The sequence below is a fragment of the Larus michahellis genome, chromosome 3 (genome assembly GCF_964199755.1).
Source record: "Larus michahellis chromosome 3, bLarMic1.1, whole genome shotgun sequence".
NCBI lineage: Eukaryota > Metazoa > Chordata > Aves > Charadriiformes > Laridae > Larus > Larus michahellis.
Genome location: NC_133898.1, coordinates 114,312,290 through 114,335,380, shown reverse-complemented (window position 1 = coordinate 114,335,380; position 23,091 = coordinate 114,312,290). Strand labels below are relative to the sequence as shown.

General features: G+C 43.1%; 1 protein-coding gene across 1 annotated transcript; it reads right to left on the bottom strand.

Moving 5' to 3' along the window:
• Window positions 1-15,690: 15,690 nt before the first annotated feature.
• Window positions 15,691-17,806, bottom strand: ID2 (inhibitor of DNA binding 2). Its single transcript, XM_074581788.1, has 3 exons — window positions 17,356-17,806; window positions 17,007-17,071; window positions 15,691-16,327 (listed from the first exon to the last, which is right to left on the bottom strand). Exons 1-2 carry the CDS (start codon window positions 17,704-17,706, stop codon window positions 17,015-17,017), a joined length of 408 nt encoding a protein of 135 aa, XP_074437889.1. The 5' UTR covers window positions 17,707-17,806; the 3' UTR covers window positions 15,691-16,327; window positions 17,007-17,014.
• Between the last annotated feature and the right edge of the window lie 5,285 nt (window positions 17,807-23,091).

Here is a 23,091-nt window from a genome sequence, read left to right as displayed (position 1 = left end):
TTTGTTCTTCCTGGATGCCTTCTGGTCTTAATTTTCAACATTATATTTTCAGTAGCTCCTTTCAAGGTGTGACGAGGAACCATGAATAATTTCCTCTGTTTTCACCATCTGTGCTACCTTCTGCCTCTCTTCCATCTCATGATAGACTAGCTCAGCTTCATCAGATCTTTTTATATGCTAATATGAACCAGAATCTTTAATTTCGTAGTCCATGGCTACAGTGCTCAATAATTATCTGGGTTTTTTTTGTCCCACAGTCTTCACATCAGCTTTCAGGCCTCTCTGTACAGTAATTTCTTTAACACCTGGTAGGTTCTTTGCAGTACTGGGACCCATAGAACTCATTTTTCTGCATTTACAGTACACACACTTTACTTCCAAGCAGAAAGTACAATGGTGATTCATCCTAGATTTGCAAGAGAAGGCATTTATGCTTAAAATTTAAATTCAGGAGAGTAGTCCCACTTCTGTTTATTTTCCAGTATAGGAAGGGGACTGTTATTTTATTCTCACCCTTGAAAATATTTTGACTTTCAGAAAAAAAAGGCAAGTTACTTTTATTTGGACTAGTTGTCTTTAGCGAAGACCTGACAGTGATGATAGCTCATCTGAGATGGACCTACTTTGCCTGAATGACTAGCTTCTAAAACCGTAAGACCAGTTTGCTCAGGTTCTATAAACTACTTTATGGTTCTTCAATTTTTTTTTCACTTAAGGGACAGTAGATTAAAAGAAATAAATCAGCTGTACTTAAATAGCCCCTGGAGTTCAAAGGAGAGTGAGGAGGGAAGAAAGCTATTAAGAGTTGTTTCTCTTCAGGATTCATTTCAGGCTGTGAAAAGTTGGATGAAATAGTTGGACACTCATCTAGAACCTGGAATTTCATCCTCCTACTATGATGAGCTCCTTTCTAGTCTTTCTGTAATACCTGGAAAAACAACAATAGGGCTTTTTTGTTTTGATTTTTTTTTTCTTTTTTTTTTTATATCTGTCAGTACCTGGTTTGATGTCTAGCTGTGAACTGTGTAATCCAATGGCATACTTCTAGAAGGTGAGAAATCCCTGACTATGGTAGTGAAACTCAGCCACTTTGTGCAAAAAGGTGTCTCTTTATACATATTTGCATTACAGGACCATAACATTTCACTTCTCGGAGACATGCTCAGTCTGAAGAGGAGGAAATTCTGCTCGTCAGTATCTTAAAACTTCTGTCTGAAACACATTCTGGGCATTTCTCTTTCACATCCAGAGGTGACATGTTGAAGTGACAACTGACAACACCAAAGCGATGTGATGTATCAATGTATAGTGTGGTACAAGGTCTACTCCTCAGTCAGGTAGTCCTTGGTTTTGATATGTTAAGCACCATATTCATCTGCCTGTTCCTCTCCTGAGTGCTTTAAATGTGTGGTGGATGACTTGAGTCATGATTAGGAACAGAATCCTAATTTCTCTATCCTGACTTTCTGTGTGTATGTATACATATCCTAATATATTTCAATACATACTTGTTGTCTTTAATGTAAGAAGCAGAGCTTTCTGTTCCTAAGGTGTCCTTAACCTTAATTCCGGTCCAATATGTTCTCAGGTTTATGATCAGAAATTCAAGTATACACATTTCTGGGATTTCTTATATCACATTGTCAGAATTTTTCACTCTGTCAGTAACAAATCTCAAAATAACTTCTCTTTCTGATCTCTGATTGGATGAGAAATTCTTTACCTATCCTAGTCCACTCAACCTTCCTGTTTCAATGTGAATACTGGATGTCTGACAGAGTACTGATGTATCTACGCTGTGGGAGAGATCTGTATCAAGAACATAAAAGGCTCTATGAGGGAGTTATTTATGAAACCTTCTGTGTGTTCGCTCTCTTGGCTGAAGGTCCAGTCTTTGGACTTTCTATTGGAGCTAAAGAAGCTCTGCCATCCCTTAGTTTGCTCCACATTCACTTGGCAAAGTTATCTTGGTGCACCAGCCCCACATTCAACGTTCTCAAAGGTTCTCTAGGCTTAATTAAGTTGTTTGCAGTGTGGAAGACCAAGGGGAACAAAGTGTGTAATGATCAGGACTAGGATTGCAGGAGAGAACCTCAGTGGAGTTTACAACATTGCCGTTCATGATTACATTTCTTTTCAGGTTGTAACATTGTTCAGGAGAGCAGGTGAAGTCCACACTTAAGGCGCTCTCTGCCACTTCTGGTTTTTTGGATGAAGTGTCCATGAAGTCCTATAGCTTCCCTTCTCCCCAAGTGATTCTGTTTTAACTAGGGAATGTCATTTTCATGTAGCCTCCAATACCTAGGCCATTCTTCCATGACCGGAAGCCAACAGACTATGAGCTGATAAGAGTTATGCCATCACACAGGTGTCCAGGAGTTAACACTAAGCTTGTAAAATTGATCTCTCAGTCTTAGTGTGAGGACTTGGACACCCCTTTCCAGGTCACAGAGGGTAATGCATGGAGGTGTTTAAATACACATATGAAAATGGAGAAAAAAAACCCAAACAACCTATTAATAGGTTACGCTGAAGGGTAAGTCTTTCTGGAAATTACGGAATTCTGTAGTGGAGCCAGGGCTGAGATGACACAGCACCTTTATCTCAAGCGTGAACTGTGGATGTGGTGTGAACACATGCCATGGACAGAGCAAAGGTTGAAAATTCTTAACTGCCTGAGCACATGTGCAGTTACAATATAAGTATGTAAATGAACACCACTTCTAAGAAAGTAATTCACTGCTAAAGAAAAGAGATTTCAGAAAAATATTACTGAAGTAAATCATTAAATCTTCCAAATTGATGCTCTGTAGCACTGAAATTGATGCAATTCAGATACCTTAGAATTATTTGGATTTAAAAATACTCTTAAGAAAACATAATCAAAATGCATTCACATTTAGTTATTGTGAGGTTTTCTGTTTAATGCTCTCTGAAGAAAACCAGGCAGAAACAGAAAAATAATTAAAGATAAGTTCATAGAATCATCATAGAATCTTCATGGTTGGAAAGGACCTTTGAGATCATCGAGTCCAACCATACACACACCAAAAAACCCTACAGTCTCTGCCACTAGAGCATGCCCTGAAGTGTCACATCTAGACATTTCTTAAATACCTCTAGGGATGGTGACTCAACCCCCTCCCTGGGCAGGCTGTTCCAGTGCCTGACCACTCTTTCAGTAAAGGAATTCTTCCTAATATCTAAGCTAAACCTCCCCTGCTGCAGCTTCATACCATTTCCTCTGGTCCTGTCATTATTCACCTGGGAGAAGAGGCCAACACCCACCTCTCTCCAACCTCCTTTCGGGTAGTTGTAGAGGGCAATGAGGTCTCCCCTCAGCCTCCTCTTCTCCAAGCTAAACATGCCCAGCTCCCTCAGCCTCTCCTCAGGTGACCTGGTCTCCAGACCCCTCACCAGCCTGGTAGGTCTCCTCTGGACACGCTCCAGCACTTCAGTGTCCCTCTTGTACAGAGGGGCCCAGAACTGAACACAGCACTCGAGGTGAGGCCTCACCAGTGCCAAGTACGGAGGCACCATCACTTCCCTGCTCCTGCTGGCCACGCTATTCCTGATACAAGCCAGAATGCTGTTGGCCTTCCTGGCCACCTGGGCACACTGCTGGCTCATGTTAAGCTGGCCATCCACCAGCACCCCCAGGTCCTTTTCCTCCATATAAATGTTTGGCTTGTTTAAGAACAGCGCCAGGGGGTTACTTTTGAATACAATTTCTTTTCTCCAGTTATCTTACAAAGCTGAACTATGCAGGTAATTGTGTAATCCTAAGAAATTAATAATTAGTGAAAAAAGAAAACTTCTGAGATCAGAAACAGGAGGTTCTGACCACTTAGACCTGTCCAGCGTAACAACAGGGTTGGTTTTTTTTGTCTAGATAGTAATTTAAGCGTATTTGTTTTTCTTTCAATGGCTGGCTCAGGTCAGTATGGTCTAGCTCTGCTTCCTGTCGAACCTAAGGATCCAGTAAAAACAATCTGTAAACAGTGATTGGTTTTCTTGGAAAAAAAGTAGAGACAGCTGTATGATGGATACATAGCTATTAGAAGACAGGACAGGACTACCCGGAACCATACTTAAGGGAAAAAGGGAGGGCCTGGGGAATTCCAAGTCATCTTTACTTTGATATCTGCAAGAACTTTATTCATCAAGCTTTTATTACTCATCAGGTGTTTAAACTTCAACGATGAAAGTCAAGATGGAGTTTTCAGGAATTATCAAATTGTTCTAATTTCCTCCTTTGGCTGAGTAACTAGCCTGCAGAAGATGGATACAGCAGATGTGATATATTTGACTTTAGTAAGACTTTTATCATCAAAACTTAAGCAAATCATGCAACGAAGTGAAGGACTGCTTGAAAAGGTAGACTTGGATTGATTTTCAATTATCTCAAGTCAAAGTAGGGTCACACGGGGGTCCATTTTTATTCAATATTTTGATTACCAACCTTATCGATGGAATTTCAAAGTTTACTCTTGTCTGAACCTGCCTTATGCCAAAGGAGAGAATTGCTTGATACATAGAGGACTGTAAATTAACACAATGTCATTCAGTCAAGGCAAGTATGAAGTACTGCACTTAGGAAACTGAAATCAAATACACAAATATAAAATGGAGTATCACCCACTGAAATACCACAGAAGACAACGGGGTTTTAGCATAACTAGTAAGCCAATACTAAACTAAGGAGATAAGTGATACTATTGAAGGCAGACAGAAGAAAAGAAAAAAGGGGGATATTAATAGGAGTGTCATACAGTCCAGGAGAGGTACGTCCTGCTGCTGAAGGTGTACTGTGTCCAGTCCAGACCTGAGCATCTTTAATAAGCAACTGGAGGAGAATGGCAAAAACCTTTGGAAAACATGGCTTAAAGGTAAGTAATACCGAAAGAGTTGGATTGGTTGAGTTTAAAAAAAGGAAGGCTGAATGCATATAATCTCTTGATATGTAAGGTATTGTTACAGAAAGATTATAAGAAGGTCCATTAGTGGAGGACAAAGTAATTGGCTTCTAATTTGTGGTGGAAAAAGACAATATTCTGAAAAGAAAAGCTTTCTAATAAATTAGTATCAATGTTACCTAGGAAAGTTGTGGAATTTCATTCACTGGGAGTGCTTGAGAGAAATAGAAGTAAGCGAGAAGACTCATAAAATGACCTCCTGCTACTCTGGGTTGTGCACTTTTTTGGTTTTACAAAGCAAAATGCACAGAAATTTGTTTCAAGCAGCAGCTGTCACTGCTTTCACCACCGATAAGACTCCCAAAGGAAAAACAGCATGTGTCAAACCATTTTCCTGGGAAATTCACTGATGGAGTAGGCCTGGGTGTAAATATCCGTGAAAGAGCAAGAGTTGCAGAATTCTCCCTCAGAAGGGCAGAAATAGAAGTTCAAATGCAAAAGATCACACTTTGAATCTATACTGTGAAATAGAAAGTGCCAGGGGACACAAAGCTGGTTGGAGGCAAAGGGTCAGTGGCAACGATAACAGGGGAACCCCCTGACCGTTCCGGTTGTGTGGGATACAGTGGTTGCCAGCTCAAACAGAGGAGCAAACCAGTGTATTTTACCTATCGGATTAATAGCTTCTTGTTCGTGGCCCTGCTGGCCAGGCTTCTAGTCGCAAGTGTGATTCCTGTATTTTGCACGGTGAGCTGACACCAGCCTATCTTCATGTTGGGTTTTTGCTTCTGTGTTACGATGTTATTGACATTGATATTTAAATGTATGCATCTTGGAAGAATCCAGGTAGAATGGTTTGGTGTTTACTTTTTAACTTTTTAAGGAATTTTGCACTTCGGTGCCCTGTCCTTCCTTTGTCACAGTGTCATTCAGACTCTTGTTCTGTTTCTCTTCACTGTTAACATTATGTTGTTTGCTTCCTCAAAGGGTCTGCTGAATTTAAATCATCTTTATACTATTATAGGATGGTAAGAGAGAGAAAGTGTATCTAACATGCTTGTTTAAGTGAAATGCAATCTACACAAAATCACGTTACCTGATCTACGTCCAGGCCTGAAGAACTGGCTTTTCGTTCGGGAGAGATGTGTGGGTGCCCAGTGCTTATGCTTTCTCCCTGGCTCTTTTTCACTTAGTAACATAAGCAAAACTAGGGCTTGACTCTACATTAACACTTCCAACAGGGTACAGACCATTCTTTGGCCTATTGCGATGGAATCTCTCCTATTAGATACTGATACCCTCTCTTTAAAACATAATACTAAAAGCAGTGGCTGTTCCTGAGGGCTTCTACGCCACGTAACTCCCAAGTCGTGACTGGCAATTGTTTGAGCGTGTGGCAGGTACAATTTCACATGATAAATGACCAATTTTAATGCCCAAGAATTGTTTAGTATTAGAAGGCAGCCCAGTATCATACTGTTTCGGACATGCTGGTCCATAAGAATTACTGAGAGAGAACTAAATTTCCCATTTTTACAGGTGCATGGAAACATGGAGGAGTGGAATGACTTGCCGAGGTCACATACAAAGTCTGTGAGAAACTGGTGCTAAGAGCTGTGTCTCGTAACTCCCAATTCAAAGTCTTAACCATGAGATAGTTACTTTCCCCTACATCAGTGAAGCCCTGTTTCATCACCTTCAACACCTGATAAATTGCTTGTTTGAGCTGCTTGAACACCAGAACTTTGAAGGGAAAGGTAAGAAGTGTTTGTAGCTTTTAAGTGTTTTCATGGACACCTTAAAGCATTCACCAACTTTATAGGCATCAAATGAAATGGACTTTCTTTCCTGACTTGTAAATAAGTGCTTAAGAAATGTGTGGAAGCCATCAGTTGATCAAAAAACTTAAAAATACATTTCAGAAATATTACGGAGACTAGGAGATAGTAAACTAGTACTTTTTAAACTTGAAATTGATTACATTTATGAAGCTTTTTCTTTTTTCTCCAGGAAACTGAAGAACGTCTATAAATGCCTGCTCAGTGAAATACTCAGTTACTTGGAGGCATCTCGATCTGAAGGTCTCTTTGCAAATGTTCTTCCGTTGAGACCTTTTTCTGTTATGACTCACATCAAATTGCCACACAGTTACCTTACATTTACCTTTAGGTCCTACATTTCAGTTTGACAGTGTCTCAAAGATACCAGTAATTGATTATGTGAGGCAATAGTTCCAAGTATACCTCCACTGGAGCCCTGCAGCACTTGCTTTTTGGGTATGTCTGTACTGCAGTGCGGTGGCGTTAGGTCGGGTCACGGCTGAACCGTCTGTCTGAAGCATCAAGAGCAGTCGGGTCACAAAGATTTAGATGCCAGTACAGCTTTGTATATTTTCCACGGCGCTCTCCTCCATGGAAGTCTGTACTGGACAATCTTCTCTGGTGTTGGTACCCAACCTAACAGGATGAAAGCTTCCTTAGGCTCATCTTCACATACCGCAGTCAGGCTTCCCGGTTGTACTGCAGATGAATCCTTTTTCAGGTTTGTAAAAGTGCTACATCTTCCCATCCACTCCCTCTCTAACCTTTGGGTTGCTGCATGAGTTAACGCCCTCCAAAATAGCATGTATAGAGTTGTTTTTCCTTTGTAAATCTGAAAATTGTCTATCAAAGGAAACTACTGTTACTGCTTCTTAGTGAATGACTTTCATTGGCAAATGTGATTGATAGAGAAATTTAGATCACAGAACTCTCTGGTTTAGTGTCACTCCTCTCTTCCTCTCTTGTCATTTACTGAACTCTGCTCATCGTGTCTGTTATTTTTCATATAATAGTAGTCCTTTTTATCTTTTGCTGCATATAGATCTGAAGGAAAAATGCCCACTTCTTGCTCCTTATGTAAACAATATTAAAAAATAATCTTCTGATTACTTATTTATTTACACATTTATTAGTAAACCCCTGAAATCATATATGAGGTCATGGATGTTATAAATACATGTGATTTCATCAGAAATAACAGTATTAGATGAACCTGAGTATGAAATCTAAAAAAATAAGTTGTCAAAGTTGACCTACTATTTTTCCCCTCCCTGTTTTAAGTGAATTACGTGCATCCTATGATAATATTTTGTTGTTACAGTATGCTTGGCAGGAATTGAGTTCCTGAGGACGATTCATTCATAATCTTCCTAGCAAATGAACCTGCAAATGTAAGTTTTTAAGAAATGCTTTTACAGGTAACTATTTTATTTTTCTTTTAAAAAATGTTAAATTTGTTGAATTATGTCAGGCATAAGAATCAATGGCTAATATCCCAATTTATCTTCCATAGGTTATGTAGTGTGAATAACCTACAAAATGGGAAAAAAAAATAATCATTGACATTCTGTTTAAGGTTCAAGGCCAGCTGGAACTAGAATTTTATATTTGTGGATACTTTGGAATCACAGTAGGTTTTTTTAGCTCTTTGTTAAAACGCTTCGGTGAGGGTAGATGTGTCTGTCCCCTTCCTTAGTTCACAGGACAAGTTTTCCATACCTTTGTTCTAATGTCTCTGATTCTTTTCCTGTGGAATTTGTGACTGCACTCACTTTCTGCATTGTAAGAACATTTTCTTCTGTTCTGCCTCTTTCTTACCTGGACAGTTCTTCTGTGTCTCACTCATTGTATTTTCCGCTTTTTCATTACCTGTGATGCTTTGCATAAAACCTGCTTTTTCTCCCTTCCCCTGGCAGAATTACAGTGATTTTAATGGCAGCGGGTGGGGTGGGGGGGGTGAGGGGGGTGGGGGGGTGACAGACGGGACATGGATGGTTGGGTGGATGGGACGACACACAATATCTCTCATTCTTTCTGTCTTCTTTACCCACCTTGTCTCATTCTTCCACTTCTAGTCACATTTCCATTGTTTTGCGACAGGTTGTTCCCACTTCACATTTTCCAGTGGAACACCAATAAATCTTAAAGCACTTGCTTCATTTTCTCACTCTCATGCCTGACTTCTGAGTTTCTTTTTCCATTTAAAAAATTTCAGTGATTTTTAGGCTCATAACTCACAAATCTGCTTTCCTCCAGGTCTGTCATAGTCTACGGATATGTTTCTGCCTTTGGATATCTCTCTATAAGTGCTTCCTTTCTCCTGGCAAGTCCTCTTCATCCACTGTTTTTTTGGACAATATTGCTGACCTCAGAGTCCCCTAAAATAGTAATAAAAATAATAGTAAGTATTCAAAGCTGCCAAAAAGTAACATACCATTCAATGTTTGTGACAATCTGGTTCAGATTTTCAGATTATGAGAATTTTCATCATGCTGTCAATAAACTGCTAATTGCATGTTGGATGTGGTATGTACATAACATACACAGTTCTAATGTAAATATTTATATACATAAATACATGTATATATTACAAAGGTCCAAACTTGTAAACAATTAAGGTTCTTTTTCCTCTAAGCAGGGCATTTTTTATAAATTAGAATTTGATTGGAGGGATAGAAAGATCCTTATTGTAGGTGCATGAATCAAAGTAATTCAGTCAAAAAGTTCAATCTCCAAGGAACTCTTAAAATTTTTGAATGACTGAAGAAGCAGATTTACAGTGGAATTCAGAAATTTAATTTTATAGGTACTATGAAGTTTTAATACTTACAGGATGAGGTCCAACCAACACTTCCAGTTTTTTCCTGTAAGAGTGGCAAGAGCAGCGATGGGATAATCTGAGCAAATTGGGAATCAATAAGGATTAGTAAACAGCACGTGTAGCACCTTACTTCATACCTCTTGGGTGAAAACATCAATGTGCAGTAAAACAGCTTTTTTAACAAAAGCTAGACTGAGTTTATAGATTTGGTATATATTGTACTCAGTGTTATAACTGTTGTATTATTTGAAAAGTACTAATGAAAGGTTTACTTAATGTGTTTTACACAAATCTTTTAATTAAAAAAATCAAGCCTCTAGCAGTGGCACAGTTTTTTCAAATACTTACAATCAGAAATACAGAAGCACAAGTGAGATACTTTTCCAAGAAGTTGTGAAATGCAGCTTAACCATTTTTTTCTGAAATAACCTTACTAACTTTATTCCTATGTATTAACTCATGTTGCAAATTAATCTGAACTTAAAAAAACATTTACATGATCATATTCTTGGTCTCTTTCTGCATAATCTTGCTCTGGAAGCAGATCTCTCCTACCCTTAACAGACTGAAGATGAGTATCTTCTGTCATCTTCCGCATCTCTTGTAGTTAACCTCCTATATAACAATATCCATGAGTAACATTTTCTCCCATTTCCCATGAGCCAAGTCTCTGTGCCTTTCCGGTACTGTTACAAGTTTATGTCTTTTCTAGACTGCATTAATATGTTACGTCTGGGCATGAAGCTACTGGTCTGAATATGGCAGAAATCTCAGCACCAGTGTCCACTGTGAGCACAAGCTCTCCTGTGTTCTCTGCTCCCTACAGTAGACCGTAGAGTTAACCGCATTCCTTCTCTTTGAGTACTGCACAAATTTCTAGAAGATCATGTAGATGTTGTGGGTGAGCATGAGGTTTACAGAAAATATGGCTCAAGGACGCTTCCAGAGGTTGTCTAATGCATTGCATTTCCCTGGGCTGCTGGTATCAGACATAGCTAAACCAGATCAGTTCTGTGGGGCATAAGAAACTTCCTGCTCAGGTGAGATGGTCGATCTGGGCAGGAGGCTGGGTGCTCTACTCCAGCTGAAAGAAACTTCCCTAAGACTGAAAACACAACTCAAATTTCAACCTCAGTGCTTCTTTAAGGCAAGATATTGATCTTGCCCAGTGTAATATGCAGGAGATACTCAGCCTTACGTTATCTCTGTCCTCCCCTTTTCTTTCTGCTGTCTCTCTCCCCCTTCAGAGCACTGCCCCTCTTCTCTGGATGAGAAAAAATAAGATGACAGGTATAACTCAGCTAGGATATTCAAGTTCTGTATTGACAAACAGTACAACAAAGTGAATCTACATGCCAAAACTATCAGGAAGGTTGTTCTCAGAGAACACGAGTTGCTGAGAGTACATGAAGGGGGTATCACCTAATGCTGGTCTTATGCTCTTCCCTAGGCATGGCTACTGCAGCTCTCAGCCAGGGGGCTCCACGAGGTGGGCTTCATGGAGGCAATGCTGCTGGCCCTGTGTCTGCTTGAATGCAAGACAGTACATATCAAAATAATTTGTTCTCTTCCAAATGAAAGAGAAATTCAGCAGATTTACAGTCCAGTTATGTGTTTGGTTTTTTTTTTAAAAAAAAAAAAAAGAGCTTTGTGTGAGCTTTTGAAGTTCTGCCATCACTAGTGAAGCTTAAGAGCTGGCTCAAGCTCTTAGTTTTAAGTAGAAATACCTGATCTATTCATAAAACTGTTCGCCACAGACATGGTGTAATTTGTGGGGATACTTACTTGCCAAAAAGAGTATGTTGTTATAATTTCCAGTAATGTAGTTTAATTGTCTCAAATCTGGATAGGTCCTGTAACTTCATATAATGTAGTATTATCTATCCATTTATCACATTCTTGTGAGGACAGACAGCAAGTAAAGGGCTGTCTTCTAGGGCAGCTAGCAGCTCTAAGTCCACTGCAGGACTTTCTGTGCAATTCATTTTTCTCAGTCTGGCCCTCCTTAACAATCTTTGCCCCTTGTCCCCTCATTTTTAATGTTTTTTTTCAAGGCAAGCAACCAACTGAAATATGGATTCCTCTCAGTTACCGTGATTGACTCCAAAAGTAATTGCATTTGTTTGTTTCCTCTTTTATTTCCTCCTTCGATTTACTTTAGCAAGTGGCTCACACAATCAGTGACTATTGCTGTGCAATATAAGCTTTGTTTTATTTGAAATAGTGTTTGCATTTGGCTCTTATACTTTAGAATTATGATAACTTAGATGGCTGTTCTAGAGAGGAAAATGGTAATGCGGATAAAACAAATTGGATTTCAAAGATCAAACATTTTCATTTCCCTGTAGAATCAGCAAATACTGATCCTTTTGCAAAACAGTAGCTTTAAAGAGTACATTTGTGAAAACCTTTTTCTGAACAAAATTCAATACCAGCGTTCATGTAGTTTGCTCTATCTTTTGTCCTGCGACAGTTGCGTTCTGTTATCCCTTTTCCTTACAGCTTCCAGTAGAAGCTGTGTAAATCATTTCTTGTTGCATGTAAGGAAGCAAGGACAGTGGGAAACAGTAAGAGATGCTTACTCACAAATATGGTAATTCTCATTAGTAAATTATTTTATCTTTTCCATATTGCATGAATTGATCCAGAGTGTGAACTGTTGTATAGGAGAATCCTTAACACGTACAAGATTGTTTAGAGAACATGTTTTACTTTCCAGAGTCAAATACAAGCTAGTTCTAATCAAATGGTGCTTTTCCTATAACAGTACAAGCAACATATTTGTTATTTTAATGCAACAATTTCTTCAGATGTTTACAAACTGCTTTACTTGCTAGGAGTCAAATTCCCAGCTAGCAGAGCTGAATTAGCTAGAACATCATTATGCAATTATAAAATGTGGGTTTAAACATTCCACAGAAAACCTGTGCTGTGATGATTGTTCATAAAATGTAAAGAATCGAGCGATTTTACCCTTTTACCCCGTCTTTGCTTTGCAGGCAGGCAGGCGAGCGGCGGCTGCTGTCCCGGCCGGGGCCGGCGGGTGGCAGTGGCCATCCATCCATCCCTCCTTCCATCCTTCCCTCCATCCTCCCACGCTGCCCTGGCCCCGCCGAGGAGGAAGCTCAGAGGTACCGGCTGTGTTACCTTGGAGGGAGCGTTCTCCGTAATATTTTTGTCAAAATACCGACACTGGTTCTTTAAGTGGCTTATGAATATTTTTGGTGCAAGAGGCACAATGCTGTTTTCCCAGGAGAGATTACACAAAACCCAGAGGCCTGCTCTCTGCGTTTCCCTCACCTGGTGATGGACTGGAGGGGCTCCCACCGCCCATGCGTGTGAGACGGGCGATTTCTGAACTGCTGTAACGCGTATCACCAGCAGTGAATTACCTGCTTTATAATACAAAGGTGTTCCCTGAAAATCCAAACGAGACGTTTCAGTGCATGTTCATGGCTTGGGCAGGTCCGTGTGTTGTTAAGAGCTACACACAAGCAAAGCCAGGTTTGGAAACCTCTATTCTAGAGGGGAGAGTCCTCTTCAAGCTCTTGTTGGATCCTTTTTTGTTTTGGTTTTGTTTTTTGTTTTTTTTTTCCCCATGGAGAATTGTCTGTCGGTGTATTTGCAACTTTCATGCATGGTCTACTTGAAAAGATTTTACAGTGTTTAAATGTGTTGCCGAAACTATTTTGCTGTCCTGTAGCTGAGTATGGGTGCTCTCCATCGACTGTGTTCTGCTCGTTAGTTAACGGGACTGTTGGCAGCAGCTGTGTTCAGAGACAGAGTTACATGGGCCAGGGAAAGTGGTGGAAATTTCACAAATTTTTCTAATGTATTCTGGAGAGACAATGATGATGCTATAGAATAAAGAAATCCCACGTCTTCAAGAAAACGGCAAGAATTAATGTTAAGGCTTTGGGCACTCAGCTTTGACCTTGCTGTTTATCTTTGAACGACAGAATCTTAAGAACAAAGCCAAAGAGAGGATCTCTAAGCGGAGGACCTACCTTAAGCCCCTAGTTCTGATCATAGGAATGCATTGTCGAGACGATGAATTAGTTAATCCTGAAAGAGGAGAAATTTTTTCCTTTCTTAATTTACATTTTTAAAAACATGTTTGTTTGTTTTCCTGCTCGGCTCCCCACGCCTTGTAAATTGTGAATTTCTCTCTTGGCTATGCATGATAAGGAAATTGGTTTCATTCTACAAGTGTGTTAATCATCCTGTAGCTTAAAAATATCAAAGTGCAAATGCCTTAGTTTCTAAAGGGGTCTAAAGAAAAGCATTCTAATTACAATGCTCTGACTGTTGTGACTCTTTAATTTCATAAACTGAACCGTGGGTCTAAAGTGACGCTTACTGTGGTCTCACCCTAAAATGAACAATAGGGTGAAAAATTAGTTTTGGGGGAGAAATTGGGTGGCGATTGTGTTAGATTGTTACTGGTTTGGAAAGACGGAGACCTTAATACACTGATTAAACCCTCGGATCTGCTACTATTCAGAGTTAGGTACAACATACACGAAAAGGAGTATTTTCAGGACTGAAGCATGCCGATTTGCGGCAATGAAATATTTTACTGCTGGGCCGGCCGTCAGGGTTAAACGTTCATTGCACGGAGCTGGAAGGAGCCGCGCTCCCCGGGCGCGGAGACAGTAGCCAGGCTTGGCCACAGGAGGCACAGCCAGCGTGTGCTGCCCGGAGACATCCCCTTAATCTCCGCTGGGCTGGGGGGGGCACGGAGAGAAGCAGTAGATCAGCTCTGTCCCGTGTCTGTGCGCCCCCCCCGCCTCTCCCCGTCCCAGCTCTTGCTAACCCTTCTTGTCTTCTGAGGGCATTGATCCTCTGAGCGGGTGCGCTCCTGCTCGGGCAGGGCAGCTTCTGCATTAAGAGATCAGGGCTTTCTCCCTGCCTACGTGAAATGGATTTGGCGTCAAGGGCAAGGAAAGGCAGCGGCTGCTGCCCCAGAGCACCACCACCCACCTGTCCGCTGGTGGCCGCAGGTGAGGCTCTGAGAGTCCCCAGAAACCCGAAATATGCTCCCTCCGGCCCAAAGGCGCAGCGCCTGCCAAAGCGCTGTACTTAGCCCAAGCATCAGTGAGGTTTCCTTCGTTCCTAGCGCAAGGGATTCTCAATTCATACGGACTCAAAACTTAACTTCCCATTTTAAGGCAAGTTTATAGATGAGCTTAAATTAGACTGTCATCTGATAAGGTATAGTTCCTGCATCCCCTGTCTTATGACAGCTAAACAGAGCTAACGAACCGTGATAGTTCTAGTGGATTCACAGGGTACAGGAAGTGTCCTGTGAATAGCAAGGGACAGTACATCTGAGGGCAAGAGAGAGAAGAAACAAACTGTTACTGGCTTTCAGGAATTCAGACTCCGATTTCAAACTTAATTTAATTCTTATGGAGAAAGAGTCCCTTTAGGAGCAGCCAAAGTTTAATCAGTAACACAACAGCGATTTAGCTCAATTCTCAGTATCTTAGTCATACGCAGAAGCTGCTGCAACTGATTAGAAACCCCATTTCATTGAAATATTGCATGGAAGCATGAAAATTCCAGTGTGGAAAGGCAACAGTCACTTCATCATTCTAGATCCCATGTTAACGCATCACCAACTCCAACATTCAAAGCCTTTTTAGAGAAATTTAATAGTTGGGGGACTAATCACCACCCACAACCCTTAATTCCGAGTGATTATTCTAAACACAAATTAACAGATCTGGGCCATTACTACTGAGAACTGAATCATCCATAGGGGTGGGAGGGAAAAAGAAAAAAAAAAGGCAGCAGCACTCCCTGAGACTGTCTCAGGATTAACTGCTTTTGTTTATGTTTCCAAACACTTTGTCAATAGTATGCCCCTGTAATAAATCACTTTTCTTGTTCCTTTCACACTGTTCAGAGGCAGGTCATTTAGAAGTTTAGAATATACACTCAAATAAGATTTTCCGAGTTACAAGAATTATTATTCACTCCAGGTAATTTTATTCTTTATATTCTCTACATATTTGAATTTTTTACTCGGTAAAGTCATAACAGAAAGTATTTAAAAAAGAAACCACCACACAACACAAATCACAGCCAGCAAACAGTTTGGTCCCCAAAGAATAAAGCAAGCAAGCAGTTCAATAAACACACTTGATTTATTTTGTATCAAAAGGGTTAAGTTTACAACTAAACTTTTATAAAAAGTTTAGCATGATTAAGTACATCATTACACTTTTTGCAGAAATGTAAATTTCTGCCACTATACAAGAAAACTCTAATTAAAGAGTTCACAAGGTTTCACTCATATATATTTATATATAAATATATACACAGCATTCAGTCCTAGGTTTGTGTCAAAAAGGTAATTTCTGACCACAGACTTTCCTAAAAAACTGAACACTGGATCCTTCTGGTACTCACGCTCCACCTTTGGAAAAAAAAGGCAAAGTCTGCTTTAAAATGGGCAACTCCTTGTGAGATTTTGTTTCGCTCCCCACGTTGGGAATAGTATATAAAGGAAGCCTTCCAACTAGGGAAAGGGTATTTAAGAGTCTCTTCATAAATAACTAGGTTCAGTCCAAGTTGAAGAATGGGGTGGGGATAAAGATCAATCTTGATTTTTTTTTCTTCTTTATTAATTTTAAAAGGTCCTTTTAGTTAAGATGTGGATTTTCCCCTCCAGATACAGCTGAAAAATAAATTCAGCACCTCAAAACAAGATCCTGTAGACATTTTCTTGTGCAAAAAAAAAAAAAATCTCATCAGTGGAACACCTGCAAGAGATTGAAAAGAGGCATATTTAGGAGAATGCTAACAGGGCAGAGATCCGGACAGACTGGCGCCAGAGAGGAAGCCACAGTTTGAACATTTAACCAAACACTCAGAGATTGGGCAAACCCTGGCGTCCAGATGCAACACATACACGCTCACACACTCGCTCTCAAGAGCGCAAATTGAACATTAAAATAACATACACTCAAGGGAAAGGGTAGAAAGAGGATTCTCAGTCCAATCTCTACTTAGATCTCTGCAAATGCAATGTTCGGAGGCGCCAGTCTGCCTCTTACAGCAATTACTTGATTAAAAGCAGTCACTTATTTAACTGATAGCGCAGACAATCCCACATCACAGAATTTACGGAATTATGCCAAGATTCCCAACTTAATCAGTCACTTTGGCCCAGGAAGTTGAGACTCCAGGAACAGATAACGAGAGAACTCGCATTAAGCAGCGAGTAGTATCAGTGCAGCCCGTGCTGCTTAACGAACCTTAGCAAGAAAATACAGTTTGGACTGCAAGGCTCAGTTATTAGTCTTAATTCCTTACTGATTATAATAAAAGCATCTCCTAATCAACTTTTAGGACCGATTTTCAGGAATAACCATCACGCCTCCCGTGGGAGGCACTTTTTTCCCCCCCCTGAAGTTTGGAAATAAGATGCGCTGCACTCACCGTGTGATTCAGCCACAAAGTGCTTTGCTGTCGCCTGACACGAGCTCTGAGGGGAACTCGGACGCCTGCGAGGAGAAAACACCACACAAGGTAAGGGGGGGTAGGAGAAAAAAAACAAAAAAACCCAAACCAAAGCCAAACTGCTCAGGATCACGAAGCCCTTCATCCGCGGGGACAGTGGCCGCGTCGCCCACCCCCATCCCTTGGGTGACCAGCGCAGATAGTGGCCGTGTCGCCCATAGCCCCGTCCCCTCGGTGGCCACCACGCTCTGCGTTAGAGACACTTCCAACACCGACTTGAACTCCCCGATCGAGGTCGGAGGGAGGCGCGGGGGACCAAGGCGCTTACCTGTAGGGAGAGGATGCTGATGTCTGTGTTGAGTGTGGTGAGAGGAGTCCTGGAGGATGGGTTTTGCCCGGGTCTCTGATGGTGGAGACTGACGATGCTGGGGTGCGAGTCCAAGGCGATCTGCAGGTCCAGGATGTAGTCGATAACGTGCTGCAGGATTTCCATCTTGCTCACTTTCTTGTTCTGCGGGATGCTGGGCACCAGCTCCTTCAGCTTGGAGTAGCAGTCGTTCATGTTGTACAGCAGGCTCATGGGGTCGTCCACCGGGGTTTTGCTGCGGGAGATGCCCAGGTTGTGCTCCGAGAGGCCGCCGTTTTTCCTGACGGACCGCACCGGGCTGAAGGCTTTCATGTTGGAAGGCGGGACGGAGAGAAGCCGGGGCTGAGGGGAAGCCTGCGGAGCGCTACCCTCCCTCTCTCCGCGCTGCCGGACCTCGCACTGAGGCGAGGGGAGCCGCGCCGCCTCCTTTTATAACCCCGCCGCCGCCGAGCCCAGCCCGCGCTCGCTGCCATTGGCCAGCGCGGGGCCCTTCCGCCCGGAGAGCCAATCGCGGGGGAGTGGGGGGCGTGGCCGCGCCGCACAGCTGAGGGAGTAAATAGTGGGCGGCCGGGCGCGCTGTTTTTTTGGGGTGAAACAACGTAAAAACGGGGTTCGGGGCGGGGCGCGGCGCCCGGGGCGCGGGAGGGGGGGCGCCCCCGGACGGGGTCGCCCCCCCCCGCCTCCCGCGCCCCGGGCGCCGCGCCCCGCCCCGCTCCCGGGACTGCGCGGCGCCAGCCCCGTGACATCAGCCCCTCGCCGCCGCTCCCCCCGCGCCGCCCGGGCCCGGCGGCGCCGCTGAGGCGGCTGCCATGGCGACCGGGGCTGCGCCCGCGGCGGCGGCGGGCCCAGGCCAGGCCAGGCTTCCCCCTCCCGGGCGCACCTGCGAGCGGGAAAAAGTGGGGGGGGGGGCGGCTCCTGGTGGCGGGGAGAACCGGGGGGTGCGGGGGGGGTTGTCTCCGGTGGGCCTTCGCGGCCGCTGATCCCCCCCCCCCTCCATCGGGGACCGGCAAGTCCTGCCCCGCGCCTCTAATGAAATGTTATTTATCTAAAAACATCTCGTAATGATGGAAAATGGGTTTAATTGCCGCGGATTTAACTCATCAAACCAGCCTTTTTTTTTTTTTTTTTTTTTTTAAATCTGTTAAAATTGGCCCGTTTTCAAGTCGTTGACACCGTCCCACCTACTCAAGCCGGGGTGTCCGCACACGAGGAGTTTTCAGGTGAAATATCTCGCTAAACCCCAGTCCCTTTTTTTTTTTTGTTTGCCTCACGCTTTCAATTCATTCAAAGAAAGAAGTTTTAGAACTTTTTAGGGTTTGTCTTCCCCCCCCCCGCCTTTTTGAGCGGGAGGGAGAGGGAGTAACGCACAGCAAAAAATATTTAGTTACAAACTTCTGCGAAAGACACCGGTCTGTAACAGCATTTTCTACTTTCACAAAGGATTTTTCCTGTTACTTTTGTTCCGGTCACAAAATTAAAAAAAAAAAAAAACTCGAAAGAAAAAAAAAAAAAGAAAAAGAAAAAAAAAACTTGGGGGGGAGAGATAAGGTCTGGAAAACAATCTGGAATTGCCAGGCTGTTGGTGGGAGCTCTGCGGGGCTGGCGTCAGGAAGTCTGCGCCGCCTTCTATTACTGTTGATCCAGCTTTGTGCAGCTGCACTCAGTACAATTAGCTTGTAGAAACAATCCTGCTGTAGGCAGCCTCTTCCCTTCAAAGTGCTTTTCTATACTGATCCCCTCACATCATGATGCTGGAAATCAAGTCACAAGCCGACCACTGTTTGGCCAACATCATCTGTGGGAATTCATTAACCTCCATCCCAGAGATGCAACAAGAGATTGTTTGTCCAGAACTAAACTTACAGCTTAATATGATGTAGCCCATACAGGAAAAAACCTGTGTCCCCATTTCTTTTTTTTCCTTTTTTTTTTTTTTTTTGTGTCCATAACAAGAAACACATTGTGCAGCTTTTTCTCTCTCTCTTTTTTTATTTTTTCTTTTTTCTTTAGGGGGTGGGGAATGTAGCTGAAACCAGGCGAGAGCCGGCTCCTGCTAAAACTTTGCCATCAAACTGTTTTTTTGGTTCATCGGGCTGCAGTTTCCATAGAAGCAACTTATCCCCGCGATCATCTTGTTGGGTGCACTTTGCAAGCTCATTTCCCGTCTGAGTTTGCTCTGCTGCTCTCAGATGCTGCAGCTGACACATTTCCTCCCCGTGCACTTTGCACCCACCTCATCCTTGCCCAGATGCTCGGGGCTGATTGTGCCTAAAAGGGGGTTTCATCGCACTCTGCAGCTGCCTTGGGGGAAGGGATTTTTATTTAATTTTATTTCCACTTTCCCCAGGCACTTCAGTGCTCAGCGCCGTGCCATCCCAGCAGCGGGCCCTCTGTGTCTCCCCTGTCCCCAGCGCTCACAGGGACGCGGCTGTGGCCACAAGCCCTCCGCCACGCGCCCGTCGCGTGCTGCTGTGCGTGAACGCTGCCGGTGACTCGGCCCGGTCCAGATGGAGTTGCCGGTGGGACACCGCTGCTGTGCACCACCGGCTGGGAAGCGGGTCCCTGGCACGTCCCATCTGCGTGGGCAGCCCCGGAGCAGCAGCGGGGTGACATCTCCCTGCTCCCCGGGGGCATTTGGGAACTGCTGGGAGCTTGCGTCCTGCTTCCCGGCACCCCTGTGCTGCCCGTGGCAGGGCTCTTCACGTCGTCCCCACTGGCAGCACCTCTCAGGGCTGGCATCACCGCTCCCCCACGCTTCCAGCTACCTCCCTCGGGCATGGGGATGCAGGGCACGTTGCTTCCGCCCACCCCATCTTCACGGATGCACCTTCTCTGAGTTCCATTTCCAAACTCCCTTCTTTTCTGGGCTGTATTTGCAAATGCCATGGATCTGCTGACTGTACGATCTCTCTTCCTCTCCCCCCACTATGCTTTTGAATAACATTGCTTTTGTCTGGTATCATTCCCTTCATCCTCACTTCTAAACATCCCTCGTCTGCTGCTGTTATATTCCCAAGCCGTGTGTCGTTGGAGGCTTGGGAAGTATTGTAATGAAGCGTACATATTTTCTCATTTTTCCTAGACATCTGCTTTTTGGCCAGAAGTGTTGGACTCTAGGATGGACAAGGCTTTGCTCTGATTCAGTTTTGACACACTTATCGTTTTATGATGACGCTCTCAAACTCTGCTTTTCTGCAGGAATGCCTTTTACTCAAACTGTATTTTCTAGCACCACCCTGCAAAGAGGGGTGTTTTGACATGAGTTGTGTGGTTTTGGCTGAACGTTTATATCAAGTCCAAATTCAGACACTTAAATTCTAATGTTTTCTTTTGTTTTGTAGGGTCTCTAATTTCTGTAAGTAGGACCAGTGTCCTGAAGGCATTTCTGTGTAAACTGCCACCTGCAAAAGGCTGTTGCTCACCTGGTGCTACTTGAAGAACACTGCCGTGAAATCGTTCTGAAAGCAGCATCTCTCTGGAATAGTAAGTGTTGCCAGTGTGAGGTGTATTAAATCCACGTATTCACTCTTACTTCTTTACTCAAGTGCAAATACCTTTCTTTTCTTTTCTTTTTTTTTTTTTAATCTTTAACTATGGGATAATTTTTACTAATGTAATGTCTGTTTTAATTAGGTTAGGTAGCACATCTGCTAGAAGTGCTTGTAGTGAACCAGTTAGGTGGCTCTCTAACTTACGTGGTTGTGCTAAAATCTGGGATCAAACAAGTTCCCTTCTTAGCGCATGGCTTATGTAGCAGATGGTTTTCATCTACCATAGCTTTTCTAGTGATACCTTTAAATTAGCATAGGTCGAAAATGTTGCAAATTTTGCACTCCCCAACAATTCTCTGGAAAATCCATTTAGAATAGAAAAGAGAGAGGGGCCAGGCAGGAGGTTAGTGACAGTACCTCGCATAAGGTAAGGAATAAACCAAGGAACAAAAAGTGAGCTTGTTCTTTCTTTTATTAGTTACCTGGCTGGCTGGTCCAGCTCCCTTTGGCCTAACTTTGATTTTTAGGTAGAGGGCTGTGGGAATATGATCGCAAAATGCTTGGTTTAATTCCGCTGGAAAAAGGAAGAATTGGGAATTGGACTGGTGGGAAAAGGTTTTGAAAATCTGTTCCAGGTATGGTGTTAAACGCCCCCTCCCCCTTCAAATTGTAAAATTATGATAGTTTCAAGTATAGATGTGTTTGTATAGTATGGTCTGTATGTTTGTTCTTGCTCAGTAATAATGTTTCATGAACAGAGAGGAGAAACAGAGTCTGTACTGCAACTGTCATCTAAGTGTTGGTGAATCTCTAATTCACCGTCATCTATAATCTCGCCTGTTCACTTCAGGCAGAAAACCTCACTTACGTGACAGAAAGCCTTCTCGTACTGAGTGGGCAGTACTCTCTAGTGCTTTACCAAAGCTATTGTTATCAGTTATGTTAGGACAGGACCCACAGAGCTCTCGGTCCCTTTTAACTAATGCATAGAGCAAAATTTTCTGTGGTCTGTAGAGCCTAATTCCACTCAGGGTTTGGATACTGGAAATGCAATTTAGCAAAATGCGTGCAGCACATCCCAAGTGCGAGTGCACCCTCATAAGTCCTGTGGAACCGCACGAGTTCCAGTCAAGTTTCACAAGCTTTTAAAACTTTGCTTCTTTATAGGCCCAGGTTGAGCGTTATCTAGGTTAAGCTGATTTTCTTAGTGACTGTCGCCTGCATAAACCCACCTGGGAATCACAAAATAGGTACGTGTCTAAATCTCTGGAGAGGCCTGGTCCAGGAGGTGTGCTCAGCTCATGCTTAAATGCACATTGACAGCATGGAGCTTAGCACAAAGCGCAGCAGCTGTAGCTGCCGGAACGTTGAGGGGGAGAGAAGGAAAAGAACTGCTGCTTTTTTATAAGCAATTTTTCTCGTGAGAGCATTTGCCCTGGAAGTGAGAGACTCAGATTCAATGTTCTCCTCATCAGAGGTGATATAAACTCCCTTCTGCTCGCAAAGCACCCTTAACAACCAGAGCGAAGATAAGGCTAAGGTGGAGGACACCCACCCATCGTGTTCAGGCTTGCCATGGTAAAGAAACAGATGCAAATTTCAAAGGGCCAGAGGGATTATAAACAAGAGGGAGCCTGACACCGTAGCTCAGAGGTAAAGGCATCTCCTGGATGGCAAGAAGCCTGAATGCTGGGCCTGGCCTGGCAGACTCACCCATTCTTGAGGGTGAGGTTCATCTCACCTTATCTTAGCTATTTAGAGGTTTGGTGTCTTGTCTCTGTGTAGTCAGTGGGAAGAGAGAGCAAAGAGACACCTGCAGAGAGTGATTCATTCTGTGCCTGTTCGACACCTCTCTCTGGATGGAACGAATCTCCTCGCTGGGGGCCATCACTCCCCATCAATTCTCGGCGGAAGCTAGACAACCAATTTCGACCAGAAGCCTGACTTACAGATGCCAAGTGAGGTGAATTCCACTGTAGATGACTAATTTTTCTCATTCATCATTCATTTTAGCCTTTAAAAATTGGGTATGTAATGAAAGTTAGTCATTTGAGTTCTGTCTCTGTACCATGGTCATTCCTTCTGTGGGAGGAATTCCTTCCTTGGGAGGCTGCGGACGGATAACTGGGCTGAATTGTCGTTGGATGATGTGTGTCTTTCTCTGAGCCCATAGAGCCTAAAGGTCATGCGTGCCCCTAGTTTGCAC